The sequence below is a fragment of the Diuraphis noxia genome, unplaced genomic scaffold, assembly GCF_037042655.1.
Source record: "Diuraphis noxia isolate RWA-SAM2 unplaced genomic scaffold, SU_Dnox_SAM2 contig0004, whole genome shotgun sequence".
NCBI lineage: Eukaryota > Metazoa > Arthropoda > Insecta > Hemiptera > Aphididae > Diuraphis > Diuraphis noxia.
The window spans coordinates 3,939,444-3,965,221 of NW_028301714.1; the positions used below are offsets into that span (position 1 = coordinate 3,939,444).

At 29.5% G+C, this 25,778-nt stretch overlaps 1 protein-coding gene and 1 long non-coding RNA gene across 3 annotated transcripts in view; both read right to left on the reverse strand.

Annotated features, from left to right (window-relative positions):
• Positions 1–6,038: 6,038 nt before the first annotated feature.
• Positions 6,039–18,947, reverse strand: LOC149055511 (uncharacterized). The gene is made up of 3 exons (XR_016191537.1): positions 18,656–18,947; positions 9,550–9,723; positions 6,039–7,667 (listed from the first exon to the last, which is right to left on the reverse strand). It is a non-coding gene; the product is annotated as an uncharacterized LOC149055511 (long non-coding RNA).
• A 2,775-nt stretch (positions 18,948–21,722) lies between these two features.
• The window catches only part of Madm (MLF1-adaptor molecule), a 55,568-nt gene continuing 51,512 nt past the window's right edge, over positions 21,723–25,778 (reverse strand). Inside the window, exons 8-10 of one of the 2 annotated variants that reach the window (XM_089225590.1) lie at positions 25,064–25,271; positions 24,130–24,249; positions 21,723–23,170 (exon numbers count right to left, since the gene is read on the reverse strand). In XM_089225590.1, coding sequence (XP_089081716.1) covers positions 22,961–23,170; positions 24,130–24,249; positions 25,064–25,271 — 538 coding nt within the window. In that variant the 3' untranslated portion in view covers positions 21,723–22,960. Of the gene's footprint in view, positions 23,171–24,023; positions 24,250–25,063; positions 25,272–25,778 lie in introns of both variants that reach the window. The other variant, XR_016191384.1, reaches the window with a different exon arrangement.

Here is a 25,778-nt window from a genome sequence, read left to right on the forward strand (position 1 = left end):
TTTTAATAGGAAGGTACATGTTTATAATAATCCAATCCATGTCCACGTGAATTTGATTTTTAGGGAAAAGTTTTATTCGAACTTCAAAACTTGACATGCAAATGTTGCCAAATTCGTGAAAACGGCATGGTAAGTACCTATTATATTCCCTAAAAAAGTTTTAAAAATATCAAATTTATATATTTTGATGGCTAGCTAAACTGGTTGCGTGACCAGTCTCATAGCAGTCTCATATCTGTTATCATCTTTTGATTTCTACTCGTCTAATTATTGTTTCGGGTGTATGACATATTATATATTATTATTATTCAAATAATATTATTCCTCAATAATAAGTCATCGTTATAACTCCGAAAATATCACAATTTATAAAATGTTTTATATCGTATGATGTACCACACGCATTTTACTATAATGTATGTTCTTGTAAGACTTTAAACTATCGTATCACTCAATGGTGAACTTAGGATTTTGTTTTTTTTTGGGGGGGAGGGGAATATTTTTTTACATCAGTACAAGATAAGACATTATATACATTATAACAGCTTTCACGGTTGACTTATAAATATAAAATATAATATAATAATTAAATATCAAATATCAAAACAAAATCAGAAAATCTAAATTTTTCGTGAATCGTGATTATAAGTTTTACGTCACTGTAATATTCTTAAACATCTTATGGACCAAAGGGGGCCCAGGCTAGGTTATCACGAATGGATAATAATATAATAATATGTAATGACCAAAATAATTGTATACATTTTATCATATTGTATTAGTCATTAATAAATAATTGTACCGATATTAATATTAAAATAATAATAGTTACCTACTGAATTTTACGCAGTCATACCTGTAATAGAAACCAACACCGAATTTACAAACGCATTTTAGTGTAAAAGTGGTCGGTGTATGAAACATGTTTAAAATATTGTTTTAAATTATCGAACATTCACAGGTTATAACCTGTAAGTTATGACAATAGGTTGCGAAGTTACATAACAACGTTATTATACCTATTGTAAACACTAAGTTACTAAATATTGTTAAATGCGCATATGTTCGTTTTTGAATTAGCACTTATATATTATAAATAAGACTTAAGCAAACATCTAACAATTACGAATAAATAGTTGAAACTTCCACATATTATATACCATTATAATATTCATGTTTTTTTTTTAAGACAAACCGTGGGCATACACAATAATGTGCAGAAATTATTATAAGTTGAAATAATATGACGTATTCTAACTATTATATAATATGTGTGGCGAATGCCGAGTTTAATATATTTAAGGTGTTATCTTATCAAACTCGCTGTACCTTATCCTTATATAGTTATATTATGTTGTTATTGTAAGTTATACATAACTAGTAATTATTTCAATGTAACGATGCATTTTTTAATGCGACTTATAACAAAGACAATTTTTTTTTTGTATTCATTCCACTGCAGAAGGACTTGGGTAATTGAGTTGAACCAGTTGCAGTACAAAACAGCAAAATAAAGCATTTTAAATATACCAGACGAATGCAACAAATTATTTTGTAACTTGCACTAATATTACTAGTTTCGTATTTATTGTAGCTTAGATAATTTTGAAATCACATATATAGTCCAATAATCAGAGAATTTATATAAAAATATATTAATATAATTTTCATCTGTTGATCATCCATCTTGCTTTGATCCCTCTCGGCCAAGGTGTTGAAAAAGCATTTGAAAATCTTGCTGAAAATGCAATTGACTAAGTATCAATATTATATGTATTTTTAAAATTAATTCGTGTTGACCTTTTTATAATTTTCACTACTCAAGTAACATAAATTTGCATTGTCATTTTTTTTATCGTATTCGATAACTATATAGCTCTTCATGTACCGCGATACTGCTAATCAAAGCGGTGTCGCGTCAAAATGTCGCAGTAAAAATGTCGTGGTAAAAATATCGCAACAAAAACGTCGTGATAAAAATGTCGCAAAACAAAAATGTCGCAGGTAGTAATTATCGCCGAAGTCGCCGATGTGGCTCGTAGTTCCGGTTTTCGTTCAGTCGTAGACAAAGTTAGATTAGATTAAATACCTACGAAAATAAAGTTCAGTATACATATTAGTGTGTAGTGTGATGTATTATGTGATGATTCTGAAAATCGATCAATTAACGACTACCTGCGTGGAATTTCGTATAACTTCCAATATCAATTAACATAAAAATATAATTTATTATTTTGTACATTATACAATTATTCGATATATAGATATATTTATTTTTTGACACAATTTTATCGGCTGAAATACCAGATATCTTATATTCTTATCGTAATATCATTGTAACTAATTTTAAAATATTAATATAAAATATAAATGCGATAACGATTAACGAACACTGCGTAGAAACACAGACACACAGAGATATGGTTATACCACCAGCCATCGCTTACATTGAGTTACATTATTATCTATTCTCTCTTAAAATAATATATATATGCTAATCATGTATCATTATAATTATTATTATACTCTTTCTTAGATTGCATTTGAATATGACTTATCGAATACCAAAGTTGACTACACTTGGCTTGAGAATCATATCGAAAGACGAAAATGATTGCATTGTATTTGAGCCATATAAGATATAACAAGTCGAACCATTTAATAATTTATCAGTAGCACAGATCGCTAATATTAATTTATTATTACATACATATTTTCAATTTTGGTGTATGTTTTTACGAACAAATTCGTTTTTTAAGCTTTCGCCTTTTTCCATTTACGGAGCCTCTGATTAAGTGAAATGATAAGTATTTTTTCCTCCTCAGCACAGTGATTCAACAGTAAAACCAGACTTAGGTACTCGTACATACAATGCATAAAATATGCATATCGAACCGACAGCTAATTTTGTTAGTACATAATTATAGTTTCAATGCGTGTTATGAATTATTGTCATAATATGTCCTTATAATAAACTAAATAAGTTTCAAACAATATTAGAATAGTTTTTAATACCTTTAATGTGGTAAACGATCATATTTTTAGTTTTATTTTTTTAGAATTTATGGTTGTGAATAGGTATACATTAATTATAAGCTACTTAAATTTAAACATGCAAACACTCATAATTTATATTTTTCATGCGTAATAATGTTTCGAACATTTTAAAATATTTTGTATATATAGTAGCTTGGTTATAACTTATGAGTTAACAACATTTACCTATCAACTATTTAGGTACTATAATAATAATATACATCAGGTATGATTATAATAATTGATTTCTGATAAAATACGACGATTTATCATTTGTAGATTTTAAATGTCTTTACTGCAAATGATAAGGACTTAAACGTGAGCATAACCTGGTTACAAATTTTTCGGTATCATTGTTAAGAAGTCCACTTCAAAATATTTTCCAAAAAGTTGAAACATTTCGAAATAATGAGCTCAGACACTTGATTGGACCACCTGTACCTACCAATTACGCGTTTTCCTTGTAAACAATTTGCATGTCTTTGTTATTTAAATTACAAATTCGAATGAATATTTTGAGCATACCCATTTATTGCAACAAGTCCCAAATTCTTATCTTAATAGTACCAATGGCATGCTCAAATATCCAGATATTATGTAATATTATATAAAACAAGGATGCCTAATAATAATATCGTTGCAAGAGAACGGTGCACTCAGTGCATAGTGTCCATAACGACACGTGCTTAAATTTTAAACGCTTTTATACTATTATTAGAAGGTCATGGACGACGGGCACAGTTTCCTTGTTTTTCTCAGAACTATCGAGCTGGAGAATAACCGCCGAATGGACCGTCGCGTCTATAATATATATTATACAATTTACGTACCTCACATCATATATATATATACGTATATAGTATATACACTTAAACATGGTGATTTTTTAAGCATGATCATCCTATTTTTATAGTTAAATTATGCATATATTAAAATTCATATTTTTGTAATTTTTAAATTCCTTCGGGAAGACCATTTTTCGAAACATTGACATTTTTTGTACCCACCACTTCAGGATGATCTTGTGACAATATAAACGTCAGTTTTTCACATAGAAACTTCTTTTTTTTTTTTAGTAATAAGTATAGATTTGTTTGTAAAGAATTTTGATGTAGGTACCTAAATGAAAATTTTAAACTAGTAGTTTTTAAGTTATGTAAATTTGTGTTTTAAGGATAATATGTCCATGGCAGTGGGTTAAGTAGAAAAGGGGCTTAGACGATTTGAAAAAGTTGGCAACTGCTATTGTTTAATCAATACAAAAAATTTATAAAAATTATCCAAGTATAGTAAATACTACATCTAACATTACATGTATTTTATATTTTTACAAAACCATTTTTTAGAATTATTATTCCTTGGTATAAACATTTTAATAACTCAAAAACTACTCATTAGAATTTTCTGATTTAGATACATCAACATTTTCGAAAACATTATTTGTTTAATAATTTTCAATAAAAAAATAGGCGTTCTTATTTGAAAAATTGAATTTGGTATCGCCACAAGATAGTTGAAGATACTCCTTAATTAGTACAGAAGACATCAGAAATTTGAAAATATGGTCATTAAGTCCACTATAGAAGTCTCTAAAAATCACCCTGTATATTATGTAAAATTAAAAATGTATAACATATACAGGTACGCATATTATTTGTATATTCAAGATTGTGCACATTATATAACTTATAGTCGCACTTACTACTTTATACGTACATATGGCTGTGTATATGTATTAATAAGGTATTTCCTTGTGTGTGTGTGTGTGTGTGTGTGTGCGTGTGTGTGCTATTACGTACTGCAGCCACGAGTGTCGTGTGTGTATACGAGGCGCAAGGTCGGCGCCTCGGTGGACTGAGCCCATGTAGTTTGGTGAATAAGTTGTGTAACGCGTCCATTATGTGTTTTACGTGTATTTAATTCGTTTCTCTGACATACCTACACCGAGAATGACGGCTATAGAAATATACCAGGTAACTGGTATTAAAAAAAAATTTAAAAAAAACCGATTATATTATGCTGGCTTTTGTACGTACGGTATACTGTACACGCGTGTGGTTACCCTCCGGCAATCGCGTAGTAGTCCAGCTACTGTAGGTGAACGAACATTATCACGTGCTTATACCTATATTATTTCTATGTGCCCATAAAAACGCATCATTATGAATTGACCGTTGTATAATACACACTCAGTGGCGTATACACGAGAGAGGGATGTTCAATCACCCCCTCCCTATCATCTTGGTAATTTTCTCGATACGTAAACAAAAATATAAAATTAAATGAATAACATTTAAAAAACTGTTCATAATTTTTTTTCATAATAATATATTTGTTAAAAAACGAAAATTAAAAATATATGAACTGTTGCAGTGTTCGAAATGTCATTCCATAATTAAAAGACGCATTTTATTGTAGAGTTTACTGATTATACAAATAAGTGAGTGAAATTAGTTGAAACGTCAGCGTGAGAGTTGACAGTCGACGAATATTTATAGATCTGTGTTATATATATCGCCATATCGGTACCCACGGTAGCTATAGTACTTTTCAATTATCAAGCTATTGGATTTGGGCAGCTGTATAATTTAAAAAGATTAGAAACTTATCTGAGAAATACTATGAAAGAGATTAACAGTTTTTTGTCATATGCCTTTAACTTCTGAAGAGGTCATTGATAAGTTGGGACGAAAACCCAGAAAATTAGACATCATCCTTTAAATTATAATGTTTTGATTTAACCCCCTTCCCCCCTTTGATAATATCTGTGTACGCCACTGCACACACTACGATATATATTATATTATGCGTAGAATACTCATAGTATTGCGTCAAAGAATAATATATAATAATAATAATGTGCTTAAATAACACACACGCGTATTTGTCAGTATAACGCTTGAACAAAGTGATTTTTGCTTAATTTTTTTTTTTTACAGCGCCGAGACAAGTATCTATGTCTTGATGTTGTTATAAAAGACCTGAAGAAGTTAAGGTCGGATTGAGGTGGAAACCTGTAGGATTTGACGAACATGAGATATATGAAATAAATTGGTTTTAGCCTAGATGATGGCTCGTAAAAGCACAAACAAATTCAATACAATACAATTTTTATACAATACGACAAATATTATTATATAACTCACGTCACACTGCAACCCGAACGGCCTGGCATTCTCCGTCTATAAATCGGGATAAGGTCTAATATGGCGCCGGCGAGAAGTGATTTGTGCACAAACGAAAAACATCAGTAAAATTAACAAAATGACCGATTTAATCAATATAAATTCCTTGTTAACATGATAAGGCTATCAGGGAGATTTGTTTATTTGGAAATTAAAATCTTGTTAATTCATATATAAGTTTATCGCCCATTTATCGTACCTATTGTTAGTTTACTAAACCATCCGCGCTTAATTTATTAAACAAAGTTACTTATTACATTCTTAGACAGTAATATTTTTAAAAACTTCGTTAGATTACCAAAAAGTTTTGTTAATTTTGTATAGTTTTCGATTAATTCAACAAAGGTTTTGTTTAAAATCGATCTTTTAGGTTCCGAATCACGTAATGTGTATGTCGTACCGAATTTTTATTGAAATTCTGCTACGGTCACAGTCGGTCCGGTCGTGTAGACAATAATCGTTTGAAATAAATGGTCAGTAGGTACCACAAAATAAAGATCATATTATTTTTATATAAATATAAACTCGGTGAATCATACCATCATGCCGGTCGCATCACGCCACTGTGAAAAACGAGAAAAAAATATGGTCACGGCGATAACCATTGTTGTGTGCACACAATGTTTTACGACTGTGCAAATGACTGCAGCAGATGACACGGAAATTATTGCAGTTACCCACACGCGAAATTCTACCGTAGGCATATTGCAAAGTTGATCGAGGTCATCGAATTCGTGACGTACCGATTGGCTGACAAATCAATTCGCCGACACACCATTTTGCCGACACCCAATTTGCATTCATTGACAATGAAAAAATGCCACTTGAAAATATAATATTTTTTTTACTTATAAATTACAAAAATTGTTCAAGTCAACTACCACATTATATTTAATTCAAAATTAATTACCTAGTACCTACACTTTAAAATATAATTTTTTAAATAAAATAAATGACATTTTTATAAATCACGAACATTGTTCAAGTCAACTATCAAATATAGTCTATAGCTTATCCTTAAATGCTTCTGTTTTCCAAATGAAAATGAAACATTTTGGTGTAAACAATTTTGGTGCTGACTTAAATGTGCCATTCATAAGAACTATATTACCTACCAGACATAGGCGTGTCCAGACCTTATTCTGGTAGTACCAGAACAAAGACGGCGTAAATATCCTTCGGTACCAAATATAACGATTTTATTTTATGTCGGCGAATTGGCACTTTTTCCATTTTTGCCGGAGACCGGTTTCCGCGTCGGCAAATTGGGCGTCGGCGAATCGTCGAACTTATACCGTGGTCTATGTTGGTATTGGTGACCGCACACATGGTTCACGTAACTCGCGATCAGGTAACCGTGGGATATTTTCCGTTGACGGGTCCCAAACGAAAATGGCGCGTCGAAAGCTTTTCTCTACGTGTCGTCCAATTCTCAGTACCTAATTCCTTTAAGAACGACCAATGGAAAATTTAGTGGTTAGGTTAAACATGTTCATATATATATAATAATTAAACTAAAAAATGTGATTACACAATCTCAACTATAGGATTGATTATTTCTCATTAAAAACTTAAATGATTTTTTTTAGGTAGTATAAAAACATGTTTTTTTTATAATAATTAAGGAGGAATTCAATGAAATGTCTACTACAGCGCTGTACATAACTTAATTATGGTATTGTACGAAGAACAATCGTTTCCATAAGTATGCCTACCTATGTTTAAGATCATTCATTTTTAATTGGCTATAATTCGTGTTAGCTGCAGGATAAATTATGTTTCCGGAGCCTGCAGTATGATTTGATGATTCTAATGAGCATTAATTTATTTATTGTTCTACACATAATAGTTCTTACCTATTTATGATTATTACTGATGTTATTAAATTTGAGTATATATTTTTAAAATTATTTCAACGTCATTATTAGTATTTTTTTTCCTATTGTAATTCACTCCAATCTTATAGTTTATCTGTAATTAGCTAAATATTCAAAACTGAATTCAATCTGTCTATACATCGATCGATAAATAAATAAATCGAATATTATATTTAGTGTATCGTCGTTGGTGTGCCGAATCATATTTTGTACTAAATGTGACCTAATCACCGTGTTAGGTGATAGCTATAATAATAACACTTTCGTACGTAGCAATCGAATTTTTTTCCTATTCGTCATCATTTCAAATCTGCGTACTTATCATGGCACTATTGAACGTATTTGGTTGCGTGTACATAATATAATATAATGTTTGTACAAGCAGTGGCGTAAAAAACGGGTGGGCGAGGTGAGAAAACGCCTTGGGCCCAAAACTGATAAGGGCCCTTAGCCTAACCAAAAATATCGTTTTTTTAATGTTAGACTACAGATTTCGCGACAAATATGAAAATAATATTATTTTGGTATTTTAAATAAATTTCAAACTTCAATAATAAAGAGTTATCAAATAGTAAAGAAGTTATCATTATTTTGTTTACTTTTAAAAATTTAAGAGGTCTCAGACAATTCTTTGCTATGGGCCCTAAATTTTTATAGTTACACTTACACACTCTGTATAATATTATAGGTAATAGATATTATAAAGTTTTAGATATTCGCGATGGATTTACTATATTGTGTGTACTTTTAGCGTTTTACTGTTTACTCTTTTACGTTATACCATACTCTACCACGAATCTCTCTCGAGTACTATAACACCTATTGCAGATAATCCAATTTGATTTCATATAATATTATGAGCGAATTTGCTTAACAAGAAACGTCCATATTTCTATTTGTGTGTACCTTCATCACTCACGTGGCGGACACTGACTACTACAGTTAATGTTATATTTATACTTTCTCTTTTTTCGTCTAAGTATACTATCGCAGCATATATATTATATACGTATATACAAGTATCATAATATATTCAAATTTCTCATTCCATGTAAATAAACCTAATGTAATTATATAGACATATGTTATAAATATAAAATAGCCGTACATATAATACATATATTAATTGTAAATAGTAGAAGTACTCTTTACCTACCTATCTAAAGATCAATAAACTTTTTAGAACGCTATATATTAACTTTTATGTTTTGATTACTTTTTGGGCTTTCGGGTTAACCTCGTATAATAAATCTGGCGATTATTATTTTCCTAGTGAAAAATCACGATTTCGATTTTGATAATAATTGACAATATTAAAATCGTTGGTGATTATAATATTATGTATTTATATGAAATTATGTCATCAAAACGAGGCGATTTATCGTACATTTAAATAATATTATACTGGTAGATTCTAAAAAAATATTAAAAATAATCAAATAGCGCTGTACCTTTTCTCTTGTCTTCGTCTAACCGGTTGATGCATAACATTATAACACGAATGGTCTGTTGAATTTTCTATCTCCTTCCATAATATATATATATATATAAGAAATGGTAAGGCGAGATTTTTCCAATCTGTTTTTCAAAATTTTTTTTTCCTTAAATCACATTATTCTCCTATACTGCAAAATAGAAATAATAAATTATTAATATACATTATACATGTCCAATATGGTTATCTCGTGTCAGTAGATAGTTGAGAATTCTAAACAAATATATACCAATAGCGGCAATAGCTTAAATTAATATGTTCAGTAAAATTACTACACACAATTTACACGTACAACTGCAATATTTATATCAGCGTATGCAAATTTATTTACCTTGAGGAGTGGGAGAAGTAAACTGCAATCGAGATCAATAAATAAAATATTAAAAAATACCGAACATCTCCAACCAAATGAATAAAATATAATACGAATTTCGAGGCAACCTCGTAAAACGATTTTTATTACATTTTCTTGAAGAATGAAAACCTATAACGTGGATATCCTAATCCTTATACATATTTTATAAACATTTTATTTCATATAAGATACGAGTTTTTGTACTTAAAACCAAGCAAGCTGTGAATATTATGTACGCGTTATTAAAACTTGTGGTGAGCTGCATCAGTAGGTATCTATTTGGAAAAAAAAAATTTTTCAAAACACACGAAATTTCACTGCGATTCCGAAAATAATATAGCTTTGCTATGCGTAGGTATGTTAATTTTTGACAAAACTGTCGTTTATTCGACTGAAATATGGTGACTTCGCGTATCTCTGCAGAAATTTTCTATATGTGTATCTATTACTATATGGGTACGGGGTACCCATAAAATATATAATTCATAGACAATGACTTCAACCGTATAATATTTTAATTCTTCTGGTACGTATATTTTGACAGTTTGACATATTATTATTTAGGTATAGCAACTATAATAGCCAATAATATTGATATTTCTATGCGCAACTTAATCAGTAACTTCGATTGTGTATGAACATATTATTTTTATATGCGTTGCACAAGTGCAGCGGTTTCGTTTTGTTTGCCAAACATGGATCACACTTCACAATATAATTACTGTTTTTACTCTTGGAACCTATGAATTTTACTAAAATAAACATAAAACACTAAAATATTAAATTACATACAAATACGATGTGTAAATAGATCTATTATACTTCTATATATTATTAGAGTAAGGCAACTATAAAATAATGATTCTTTTAATACCTTTCTCAACTCTTGACATCTCAACTCGAGATGCATTTGAACGTATCTAAAAATATTAATTTGACAATTCATTAAAATGTATAATACAACATACTTTCTGAAAATAAATTGGATTTTTAAAATTTGTTTTTTAAAATTATTTTATTGTTTTTTTTGTACGAAAACCAACATGTTTTAAGCTTTTTATTTTGAAGGAAAATATATTTCCAAACATTTTCATATGATATAAATTTCGTATCTCAAACTAATTAGTAATTAGTTAATAAGTAATATTAGTGAATCAACATTTTACGGTATACTTCTGTGTAAGTTTACCGTGAAATAGATATTTATAAATTATAAATAATTTACCATTCGTTCGAAATTAAAAATGAATGTTTTTAAAACAATAAAATTAGCATTGAAAAATAACAAAAAGTGGTTTCGATGAAGATTTTCATACTTTCTTCTGGATATTTTAACTTAAACATGGATGCCGAAAAGTGATTTTTATTACGTTTGAGTGAGAATCATATTGTAATTATATTACTATTATTATATCATAATACATAATATTATGTACTTATATGTTAAGTATGACGTGATCTGTGAGTTTGTTTTTATGGCACAGGTAGAAGAGAGAGAGAGAGAGAGAGAGAGTTCAAACTTAAACGTTATAGTAGATTTATAATCATTAATTGAGTCGCAAAAACATATATTTACATATAGATATAAATTAAAATGAGAAAGAGAAAATAATTTGTTTCCATAGAGACCGGCAAATACTAACAGTTTTACGAAACGATTATTGAATCAGAAAAAGATATATATTTTATATAGAAAAACGTGGAAAATCCAAAAAATTTCAATCAAAATAAGTAATATAAATTGTACAAATTTATAAGATAACGGGTTGAACAATTATTATTATAGACACTCAACTTTCAACATCGCATTTAAAGACTATAATAAAAATGTATAGAACAATTGAGAAATCTACACGCGACTTGTTTTTTTGCTCAAAAACATGTCTTACAAGAAAAACTATTTAAGCCTCGTGGAGTGATCCGACTTCGGTAATTTTTTTTTTGGAAAAAGAAACACTTCTTACTGGGTGCATTAAAATTAGATTTTCAAAATTATATTTCTAAACCATATAAAGGTATTGATACTATTTTGAATATGACCAATTTCACAAGTTTTTGTTATTTTTGATATGTTTATTTTAAGTAACGAATTGCATATCAAAGTTCAATTCAGACTGTAGAAAATTATTCACTTTTCATCAAATAAAAATTTATCAAATCAGATCACTCTACGATGCGTCAAAGTTTTCCCTGTAAAGCATGTTTTGAGCTGTTTATTTTAAGTTGATAGTGCTGTTGACATGGGCGAAGGCAATGAAATTGCATATTCTCTAAATATTGTCCGTTATTAAAACCCCACGAGCAGGATGAATAATTTTTTATCAAAAACAATTTAAAATTCTTCGTCTAAATATTATGATTTATATTCATTCAATAATTCGAAAATTGTTGCTGAAACCAAATAATTATAGAGATTTAACCTTTTTGCAAATAGAATTCACGTACGTTGTCGTATAATTATTAACAAACTCGCGTAAACAGGATCTATGACGAAATAACGTATTACAGTGTAGTCCTGCAGATTGAAAAACATCATTGATTACATGTCTTACGATAAACATATAATATCAATCACGGTTAACTAATGTAGGTACGTGCGGACCATCGCGACACCGCAGTCGTAATTATATATCGTATTAGGTATACGCATATTTATATTATTGTACTTTCAAACGTTTCAATTTATCAAATGTTTCAAAACGAAAAACCGCCGCCATCACGTGCTGCAGGATAGAAATTTTCGATAAGTTAAAGACAATTGTTTCGTGTTGAAATCTATGTATCTTGTGTCACCTACGGAATAGTGTTAGTTTCATTCAATGTCATCAACGCGAAGAGAGAAAAATATAATTTACTATATATATTATTATAGGCAATATAAATGAGCGGGTGGGAAGAGGGGAAGTGCCGGGTGTGTCTGAGCGCCTACTGAAATTTTATGTTTAGGGCACTAAAAGTTATTAGAGGACGTAACACTGGCATTTGTTGTCTCCGTCTTACAAGTGAATAACATAGCAGATCACGTAGTTTAGGTCCGTTAGTTAAAAAATTAGTGAATCGACCTATTATGAAACTTTTTGTTATGAACATTATTTGTGTTTGAATGTGGGTTTTTTACGATAGCTCAATTTTTGTAGCAAGATATGACGTGTGTATAAAAAAGTGTAAATTAGAAATAGGTACTCATAACTCACTTAAGAACTAAGTTATCGTAAGTAAAAAAACCCACATACAAACACAGATTATGTTCTTACCGTCAAGTTTCATGGTAGGTCAATTTACTATAATTTTTAAGCTAACGGAGATAAAAGTAATCTGTTAAGCGTAAATTTTCTATATAATTACGCACTTGTAAGACGCAGATAACAAATACGTTTAGCGACTTTTTAAGTCCCTGCAGGCCGTATTTTACACTTAGCTAAATTTTTAATTCAAAAATATATTCTATTGCTGGATACTACCTGTACACAAAATGAAAAAGAATTTAATTTATTAATACCTTAACAATCATAATAATTTACTTGACTTTTTGGGAGAGTGTCCAAACAAATAAAATGACAATACAATAAATTCAAGTGTGTGCATGCTTATATATATATTACGTATATATATATTGTATATACCTATTACGTAAAGGTGGTACATCATACATATCGTGGACTATATTCGTTTAATATTCAAGATCTGTACACAAAAATGGTTGAAAATATCTGTAAAATAAAGATATATAGGTTATCGTTTAAAATCAATTTCACTGATTGGTGTCAATGGTGTCATTGAAACGAAATGATCTAAACATTATTCTAAATAATTAATATTACACATTTGAATGAATTTAAAAATTTTCAAATAAAATAAATTAATATCAAAAAAAAAATATATGTGCATCACAACACTGTATGAATATATTATTGATTATTAAGTGGTTGAATAGTTTCGTGAAATAAACGATAAATAATGATTTACTTTTATAATTTATACTACGCACATAATACTCGTATATTATAAGTGTAGAAATATTATACAATTTACAGTAAAAACATTAGAATATTTTTAGACGACCTGTACTTTGAGTCATTATAAATATAAGTTAAAGGGTCGCAAATATTATAGGTGTGTATAATCATTGATCGATGGTATTTATCTGCCTATAAAACTACACATCGGGCATTATCTGGTTTTAAGGCTCGAGGCGAAAAAATTCGGCTGTCTCCGTCTAACACACATATTAGCTGCACAACACACTCATTGTAATTAAATGGCTTAATTAATGGTTTAGGTATAACTATAATGACCAGCTATTATATATAAATACTAGAAAACAACATTTTTACCCACTTGTTTTATTCATATTATTTTTTCTTTTAAACATCATCTTGTTTTATGAAAAAAAAACGATATAGGTATTAATAAATGTAATTGTTAATACAGATATATTTTCCGAAACATATGATATATAAATTACTTATATTATGTATTTCAATGCAATGTCTCACATGTCGACGTGTTAACATTACTAAACATAACAACAACAACAACAGCAATAATTATATTAAACGAATAAAAGTAAGACTTTTACCTGCAGAACGTATACCACGGCATAATGAATATTATAAATAGAGAAATAAAGTAAAAATAATATATTATAATTAAATCAAACCAAATATTACATTGGCTCACAACTTTGACATATATAGAGTCCAAACTAGACTCTGATTTCATGGACGTATGTAAGTGCTGTAAAGGTACATTGAAACCTAAATTATGTATAGTGACTAGTTGGTCAAAAAACTAAACGCTTTACTTGACCTACTATCATTAGTAAGCTATCTCTCGTTTTTTTTTTGCAGACAGACAGATAAGATTTTTGAGCTTCCAACATCGGCACAACTAGTGGGGAACTTTGGTACCACAAAAATTTCTTTTAAAGTTACGTCGCATTAAGTAACAGGGAAACCTGGAACATAAGCAACCACTTGTTCCAATGTTTAATGGCGCCGATGGCCTCCGCCTATATATGTACATATACATCAAAATAAAATAATAACACAAAAACGAAAATCAGTACCTAATAAATCTGTTTCAATAGAAAATTTTATAAAATATAGATAAAATTTATAAAATGTTATCTATATTTTATTAATCAAACAAAATTGATCATTATGATGACGATAAATATTTTGGTTTCCGTAATATAAAATAATTTTTTTACGATTATTTATTCATGAAATATACTTATTAATGATTTTTTTTTAAATATTAGAACCCGTTTGACTAGGTATATTTAAGAAGCAAAACATATTATTTTTTTTTTTACAGTTATACTTAATACTTATTTATGAAATAAATTTATATATTTTTTTAAGACTTTGGATACTATTTAATATTTGACTATATTTTAGCGTATTATAAAATATTATAATAATAACATATTTTATTGTATAAATAATAATTTAAGTAATTTGCAAATAAAGCGCAGGTATAGAAAGTAGGAAATAACATACGTAATATTTTTTACTGCGAATAGGAACTTATATTTATAATTTTTGTCCACGATGTAAGAACTAACCTAAGTGGTATATACTTTACTTATGTATATAACATTCAAAGGTGGGCAAGTTAATTAGAATAATTAACTCAAATTAAGTTAAGTGGACACATGATCGTTAAGTTAAAAGTTAGTATGGAGAATATAGGTATTGGATTATTTTTTAATTTTATATTAATAATGAAAAATTTCAAAATGTTTTAAACTTTATGGATTATTTATAAATCAACTAAGAAAATCTAAGTTATTTTAACAGTCGATATAAGGATATAACTATCGTATTTAAGTTCATACCTAACACCTAAGTTGATTAGAAAATAAATTCTAAGTTAAAAAATTAAAAAAATTAACTTTTTTACTATCTAATGACCACCTTTGCATGCATCATGCCTATATAGGTAAGCGCATTAAATAAAAACATAAATATAAAACGTATAGAGTTACGCGTTTCTATGATAACGTAATTTAATCGAGAATCGATCGACGAAAACAAATCTTAAACTCTGCAGTCGATACAAAACAATCCCGCGCGGTCTTATAAATTAACAATAATCGGATCAAATTTATATAGCTAATGGAGCGACGGGTAAAAGAAAAAAAAATTATTAGACGAAGACCTACTTTCGTTTATTAAATTTTTTTTTTTTTTGCAGATGATGTGTGTACACGTAATACCAATATAATAATAATAATAATAATAAAAAAATAGAAAACAAATCCTATCGCAACTACCTGCTACTACGCGTGTTATAGGTAGCCAGGTAGCCGGTAGGTATATAATGTGCTACACGACGCGTGAATTTTTTTTATGTATATCTACGTAGTGCGCCGCGTATGTTATAATAGTATATAATATTGGCAACACGATTTCGACATATTCGTAGTATAGATCCCTCGGGGCAGGATCCGATGCTGGTGATATGTATTTATATATTTATATGTGCTTAAATAACATTATACATTATTGCACACGTTATTATTATTAGTTATTGCTGCAGACGTGTATCATTTACCGTTTTTTCTACACTGTCTCTATCTCCGAAGGTTTGAACTTTCAGCGCGCGTTTACGAAATATTTTTTTTCTTTTAAATTGCTTACCTGTAAGCGTGTATGATACCTACCTATTATATTATTATAAGCATAATAATAATAATAATATATGTCTGCGGTGCTTAATCATTCGTTCTAAATCATACAATATGCATTATAAAATATTATGTTTTTTTTTTTTTTTTTGTAACACCGTTCCAATATTATATAAACGAAGTAAACAAAATGTTACACATACAGGGATTCACCAAACATACTCAAAATCTCTTTTTTTCAATACTGCAGAGATTGAAGATTTGATTGTTTTAATTTTTAAATAATATATATAATACATATATATTAATTTTAACATTTGGACAAAGTAGACATTAGCAGGATAATACAACATTAGCCAACTGTTGAGATTACCCGCTATGGATATTATTAAATTTTGGTTAATGTCAACATTAACCGGATAGGATGACATCATCCAAGAATTTTTGGATAATGTCTCAATAACCATAACAATGTATAAAATCATTTAAAATTATTAACAATATTGAATATATTTAAAACACAATAAAATAAGTAATTTCCATAAAATGCATTAGCTATTAATATGAGTTTATTTTTCATTTTATATAGCGTTTTGTATAGCATTTAAAATTATAACGAAAATGTGCAATTAAGTTAAATATTAAGCCCATATATTATATTATATTGTTCACTTTATCGGTATAAGATAACTGACTAACTCGGTTATAGGTTAATCAAGATATTATACTCTGGCAGTCCAACGCTTTATTTTTGTACATAGAATTCTATTCTATTTAATATATAACTTTTAACATTATCCAATATTGACTGGTTAAAGTTAACATTATCCGGATAATGTTGATATTTCGTGTTTATAACCGAAAAATTACACATTAGCCAAAACGAATGGCTATAATGTCGACTTATCCAAATATTAACATTACCCGTAATATATATATAATATATATAGGTACTTAAACTTTACTAAAAATCAACGTTTTAAGTTCATGAGATCTTTCGTACTCTAAATTATTTAGCGGATGATTTTCCTGAAAATAATTACTATACCTATTGAAATCATATTATTTCGGAGGATTCGTTTTGAGTTGTTTCATTTTTTGTACCTAAACGTCGTAAACGATAATTACAGGCCAAGGATTAAGGTATTCGTGGGATCCAATTGTTAGTGTTGCTAAAAATTAATAATTTACATGTGTTTAAGCTTTAAGAAAAGAGAATTCACACTTTATTAAAATTCCATTCTCGTTTTAAAAAACGTAATTTATTTTATACAAAACGTGTCAATACATATTATGTTTAGATTAAGAAAATTTATAGTCATCTGACTTAAAGTTAATTTGAATTACAATGCTGAAATGGGGAAAGACCCCCTCGAATTAATGCTTTAAATTCTTCAATCACATCATATTGTAATTTAAGTCAATACGTCTTGCTATACAAATAATAATTAAGGAAAATAATCTATCCAATTTCATTGTATTCCGCAACTTTGACTTCATTAAAGAAATTTTTGAGAATGATCTCTCACTAGAACAGCTATGATGATGAACTGGAGTTGTTAAAAATTAATATATCAAAAAATTAAGTAAATATCTATTTAGTCAATCTAAATTGAGGAAGCATTCCATTCAACTGTCTATAGAGTATATTTGGAAGTTCTTTGAGTAATTCGATTTTTGTTTTAAAACAACCAGAATTTACTTTTAAGTTTTTCTTGAAATTTACTGTAAGAATCAGCTGAATAGTACTTATACCTATAAAATTACCTACTATATTATACCTACTAATAAAATAATGTAAAAATGTTTTCTGAGAAAACCAAAAATTTAGTCCATTTATTGAGTCATAATAATATATTAATTTAATGTCATTATGATACATTTAATTAGAAACCTAATTATAAATATATATATAGTTTATATAGATTTGTATAAAAACAACCAAAGTGTAACAACTGTCAACAGTCGTTGCATTTCATTTTTTGGTTTCGTTTCACTTTTCGTGACGATTTTTTTCCACCTAAACCTTGAGAAAGAAGTTTTACTTCAAAAATACATAAAAAATATACTTACTGCTTTCCGAAATCGAATCTTGATTCTTGTTTTTTTTTTTTTAATTCGAACAAAGTCTATTGCTTGTTTAAAAAATTGTGCCAATTTGGTATAATATTAGAATAAAATAAACTATAAATTCAAATAATAATATCATTTAACAAATTTCCACAATTATTATTTCCACGACATTGTAGATAATCATTAACGACAAATATTAAGCGGAGTCGTAGACATATATATTTAATCTTAGACAGTTCTTTTATGTATCTACGAACAGGGTTTTGTGGAGGTATCAGTTTCACATAATCTGTGAAGGTACCAAGAGCAAACAGTTTACACTTTACAGCATTATTAAATATCTTATCATCAACAATACAACATAATATCAGTGTGGCCACATTATACAAGAATCAAATAATTGTAAAACATTTTAAAACACTTTAAGAAATTCAACTTGTAATATTTCTTATTTTGTAAAATATTATAACTACAAACAGTAATAACTATAGTTAGTTAGAAAAACATGAAAACTGTAATTATTTTAATTATTTGTAGACTACATGTGTTGCTATGCTATACCCTGCAAAGATTTGGCGATTTTGATTATTATAATAATATTATAATATTAATAAATAATTACAATTCGTAAAAAATAATAACTGAAGTATAACAAACACTATTTTTTTTTTTTTTATTAAAGAAACTTTGTAAACAATTAGCTTCGACAATTATGATTATAAATATTACATATGAAAGCAAGATTAACAACAAAACAAACACTATAATCAATATTACATCTTTTCGTATATTTTTAAAATCATTTTTAAGGGCTATTTCCCTCCTATTATTAACACTTAAATAATAAATTGAGAAACAACTCGTTCGGATTTAGGTACATTAAAGACTGTCACAAATTAATTTACATTAAAAAGGGAGGGCTCTAATTCGAAAAACAGCAGTTTGCATTATCACACAACACTCGTTTTGTAGCATAAAAAATAACAAAAACTTGAAAATGTGGTTCATCATGATGACATTAAATTTTTAATAAAATTTTTTTTCTTCAAAATTCTTAGTAGATAGGTACCTAACATACAAATTGAGAATTTGTTCCGGGAAAATGTTTCAAATTTTATACTGAAAAATGAAAATGTTCCATTGGCGATAAGGAGTTCTGGAATGCTGCACATTTATGATATTTTGTTCGATCTAAAGTGATAACCCCGTCGTATCATGGTTAGGCAACATGTGTTACACCTCTTTTGGTTAGCTTGTGCAAAAGTTGAAAGACTTACAATGCGGCGTAAGCAGGGGCGGCTGAAGGGGGCTCTTAGGGGGTAGGGCACCCCCCCCCCCCCCACCAGCCCGTATTTATAAAAAATATATATCGTTAAAAAAAAAAAAATACAAACCAAAAAAGCACATTATAATATCGCCTATTATACGACACGCACAAGTATGTAGATTAGCGGTCCTCACTGAAATGTTAGAAAGAGCTAAATATAATTTTTACCATTTTTTGACATCGTAAAAATGTAAAATACGGTACAAAAAAAAACTGTCGTTTGCCTCAGAATTCATAAAAAATATTGCAAAACGAAAATCGTAATCTGCAATGCTGCCTAACGACGGCGGTTAATTCTTCGAATTATTGAATGCGATGCGCCGATGCCCATAGATAGCGCTGCCGTTATCATCTGACAACAAAATAAAGCAATAATATTATTAAAAAAAAAAAAAAATTTTCAAAAAGACTGCAACCACCGTATAGTAAGTATAAATGATCTAAGATTGCAAATATAACGGTTAAAGAAATGTATTGATATTTTGATCCTAAGGGGGAGGTGGGAATTTTTCATTTTAGTGTCGTAAATGCAAAACGTAAAATTACTTATTTTAAAATGATTTTCCAATGTGAGTTTACACATCATGTGGTAAGTCAATAATTTACATTTTCTTGACCCTTGTCCATTTGATAACCATAATTTTTTTTCACACATTAATAAAATCATTAAAATCAGTTTAAAACTTTGTAAAAAGAATATTAATACGACAGTCGTCGTTTATTTTAGAAAATAAGTATAACGGATATTATGCGATGATTATCGATAATAATCGACTGTGCAATATCATAATATTCAAACCTATGCAAGTCAACTCGTGTGATAATATCGCAGTTAGTTCAATCGTCATCAGCCGTTGTGTGAATGTTTTGTTTCAGTTACCTATGGATCATTCTGTGTGCCGAGACAAGATCATATTATTATCAATGATCTATAAATCCACATGAAAAAGGGCCAAATAATAATTTTAAATATAAACTACAGAAAAATTTTAAATGATTTATTATTGATTTATAACAATACCGATGGTATTAAATTATGAAAACAGTAATAATTCAAATTGCTTTTCTTTAACACTATAAATAATATTTAACTTTGATGGAATAAGTCTTATCCGTAATCAAGAACAATAAAATTATTATCTTATAAATTTATTTTATAGTTTATACGCCAAGCGGCAGCAATTACAATGAAACAAAATTTAATTAATTAATTCAGCAGTGCAAACAAAACATTGTTATACGACATATTGTAGCCACCAAGTTTTGTCAGTTAAAAACTTGCTAGATTAGGTTCCATCTCAAAGTCAGTATATTGACCAACATAGTGCCACAGGTCGATGTAGGGTTAGGTAATGTAGGGTTAGGTAATTTTGATATTTTAAAATATAGAATTTATCAGTACCGTTGAATTCCTCTACCAAAGTGACCGATAACCAAAATAATATGTCACTCCAATGTGCAATAAAAGTATATACTTTAACCATAAAATTTTTTACAATTTGTTACTTTGGATTTTATTGTTTCATGTCTCTATTTTTGATTTCTTAGTTAGTGGTATTTAAGAGCAATAATAAGGATCTGAATAAATGAGTTTCTCTGCTAATTGCCATACGCACTTTAAATTTACTGATTGGTAAAAATGACATAAAAATACGGATAGGTCATAGGTACTTCACGAAACTGATATATTATTTCAAAATATAAAATGATCATGACAATAATGAATGACACATAAAATCATTTAGTTGTAAGTATCACAGTTTTTAATTCATCATTAATAATTTACACGTAATATTCATCATAATATTCAAAAATCATACGTAAAATATAATAAAGCCTAAGACTAATATATTTTCTCTCCTTTTTTTTTTAAATTAAAAACATATCACATTTTGAACGCAACGCACTGTACATTTGTTAGGCGAATTACATAATTTGGTACATAGTAAACGTGTTAAAATAGTCCTACATGTACACAGTGTAAATAGCGGAAGGTCATATGACTTTTGAGACCATACATAATATAATATAATTAGCCAAAAAAGACAGGTAGGTAACTGGACAACGAGTTCGAGAGAAGATAATAATAAAACATAATAATATGTTTAAATGATGAATGTGAACAATAATAATCAATAAAGCACGTTGAATAAAAGCATCGATAATAATAATAATTAAAAAAAAAAAATAATAAATAAATAAAATAATTATATAAAAATTACATTGAGCGATTCTTTAAAATCATTTTTTTTGTTTAGGTTTTTTCGTTGGAATGAATATGATGTGATTAACAATAAAAATTGTACGACGGATATTTAATAATTGAATATAATATAGAGTACAATATAATATGTATTATATAAAACAAATAATTTAGGTGTCTTTTACCATATTCTAATTAAACATTATTTTATTATTATCGTTATCTGTATTATTATTATTATTATTATTATATTATAAATATTCAGTAAAAAATATTAAGCTTATCATAATCGAATATATAATATACTCTCGTACATACAAATATATATATATATATATAATATATATGATGTATATATATTATATACTTATAACATTATGACTCGAGTCTACATTTTTACGTTCTATTATAATATATATATGAATATGTATATATATATAAATACATTAGACATATATGAGAGTGTGTGTGTGTGTGTTTTACAATCTACGAGTAGGTACGACGTATAATATGTAAGGGGGACGTTGTTTTATCGAATTCGCTTTTGTTTTTCGCACGTTTTGTTTGATTTGAATTGACGCGGATGACCGGAAGGAGGAAATATGGTCGACGTCATCGAAACGATGACGCACTGCAACGTGTTTTTTATACATTTTAAACTTGGAAGAAGCGAATATAAACGGTACGCGGTCCATGGTGGCCGTGTGGTCGCCGCCGGTGGTCGGCGGGTTTGACGAAACCGAGTGACCAACTCGCGTTGGCCACGTAGCTATCATTAACTGCCGTCGCGTTTCACTGGCGACCGTATGACGCTGGGCCTGGACGACGACGACGGGGTGGCGGCGGCTGACGATCGTTTCTGCGACAGCGGCGGCGATTCGGTGTCCATCGGTACAGACGACGAGTGGTCGTCGTAGTCTTCTTTGTACTGCGGACCCTCGGACAGTGTCTCTTCGATGATCACAAAGATCTTGTCTTTGTCCAGCTGTGAGTGAAACAAAACAACCGATTAATCGTTTTGCTAATCTAACCCGACCTAACCTAACCTGCGATCAGCTGATAATACAAAATACTAATAAAAACGATCAATAGTGCTCGTCAGACCATCAGAGACAATGTCGTATTTGACTAAGTCCCCTGTATGGGAGGCTAGGGAGGGGTGAACATATAATACCCTAGTTTGAATTCTGCCCTATTTATTTTACAATGAACTGTTTTCGTTTTAGATTCAGAGTGGAGCGAGGAATGTATTGATTTTACCAAGATGTGTGTGTTTTTTTTCTGTGCCTGTAATCGCGTTATGAGACAGTAAAAATGCTTCGATTTTCGACTTCAGTACCTTGTTAGATCAGAAAATGAATCTAGTTGGTGCTTTGGGGAGTCAAAAGTAACAAATCGATTATTCAAGTCATGGGGAGTGGCATCTTAAATACGCCACTGATCAGAGAGGACATGAAACGAGAATATCATATTTAGTCGAAAACATTGTTTGTTTACTGCAGTCGTGTACACACTAATATATACACGACTTCCAAGGTTTTCTATTTTTATTATACTTATAACCTAAATCCACTCTAACTTCTAGGTTCGATTAGAATAAGGAATAACGACGATTGTTTTGATATACCTAACAATCATCCTGCATAAGCAGCTGATATTAGAAATTAGTAAAAATAATTCTCAAAACACAAAACATTATTTTTTAGTATAAATGTACAAAAATCACCACAGAAATTATTTAGCTTCACAAGATATGAATTAAATGTAATACATGGGTATAGTGATCTACAATCCATACAAAACTTTTTTAAATCGGTGTGGTAAAATCAGTTTTTTACCTTAAAGGAATGTCGGTAAAAAAATAGACCAGTCTGCTTGTCATCCCCCTCCCAGCATCCACACTAATAATGGGCATCATTGGTTCCATTATTGAATAAAACTAACCTCATTGATGAAGCCAAAGTGCACCAATTCTTGAGAGAGAGACAGCGCCGTGTCCGCGTCCGTTATGGAACACGTCAGTTGACGATTCATCTTGTCGTCCATCCGCAGCAGAATTGTCATCTGTGTGGAATAACAATTGTATTATTAACGGTTCGTTCTTCATTTCTATAGGCTGATTTTATTAAGTTTTATACTATACGAAATTTATCGATATTAAATATTATATTATTATGATGTGCATTACATGAATCGGTTTATATACTTAACTAATAACACGATAATGAATCGCCGTTATATAAACCGATATTGTTAAAATGTCTACCGAAGAGGTATAGGAATGGAGGATCCCATAAACCAAGTACTAATTTCGTACGTTGGGAGATTAAAATGTTTATACTGTATAGTAATTCATCAATAGATATATTGATATAGGTACATTGAGAACGGCTGGACCAATTTGGCTTAAAGTTGTTCGTAATCGTCAGGAGAAGGTTTTTTACGAAAGAAAATGTTGTTTTTGTGGAATTTTTTTAAATTGCCCAGGAATATAATAATCATAATAAATAATAAACACATATTTTTGTTTATTTTAAGATTGCTATCGCAGGTTATACGATTCAGTGTAGATGAATAAGAAATTAGCAGTTTGTTATCAGGTACCTATACCAATTTTAAAAATCGTTTCACCTCAACAAAGCTAAAAATGCGAAAAATTATTATGATTGGATGTAATTTTAATCTTGTGTATTTTATTTTATATGACTGTTTTAAAATCTTTAATAGAGATTAAGATAGGGTAAATCCACGAGAAGTTTTGAACATAGCTACACAAATTTTGAATCTTAAAGAGTTGGCATTTTTAAAGGACATCAAAGTGCCCGTGGATCAGCTTGTATTATAGGTATATATTAGTATTATATAATAATATACCGACCATAAAGTCATTTTGAGCATCGTCACGCGGTTTGATGTTACACATCATGTTGACGATACGTCTGACTTCGACGTCGATCGGACCGGAACTGCTCCTATCCGACGGGATGGATTGGTCCATGGAACCGGTCGGACTCTGCGGTTGGTAAGTGGTAAGCCGCACAGGTCCAGCTTCCAGGGCGTATGCAGTCAACGGGTAAATGCCAAATCTGCATTTATGATTGAAAAAATACAGAGACGGACGTTATACATTGTGTTAAAATATAAAATACCTACAGCACACGATTTTAACAAAAAAAAAAAAAAAAACAGTAACTATACAAATATGCGGTTTGTGAGAATGTGACGGTCAGAACTCGGAAGTAAGAAATATTGTTATATAATATAGGTATATGTTTGCATGCCCCAGGGCTCGGTTCTCGGACCAGCCTTGTGGAATGTCTTTTACGACGATTTATTGAACATGGAAACCCCTTCGGGTGTCCAACTCGTGGCATTTGCCGATGATGTGTGCGTCATAGGCATCGCCCACACAGGCGAGGCAGCCACTACCCTGCTTAATCCTGTGTTAGCTAAGGTATCGGCTTGGATGGAACAAAACGGACTGAAGTTAGCTCCCACCAAAACTGAGGCTGTAGTCCAGACAAGGAAAAACAAATATGACAACCCGGAGCTTCTGGTTGAAGGACACGTTATTCCTATCAAATGATCAATGC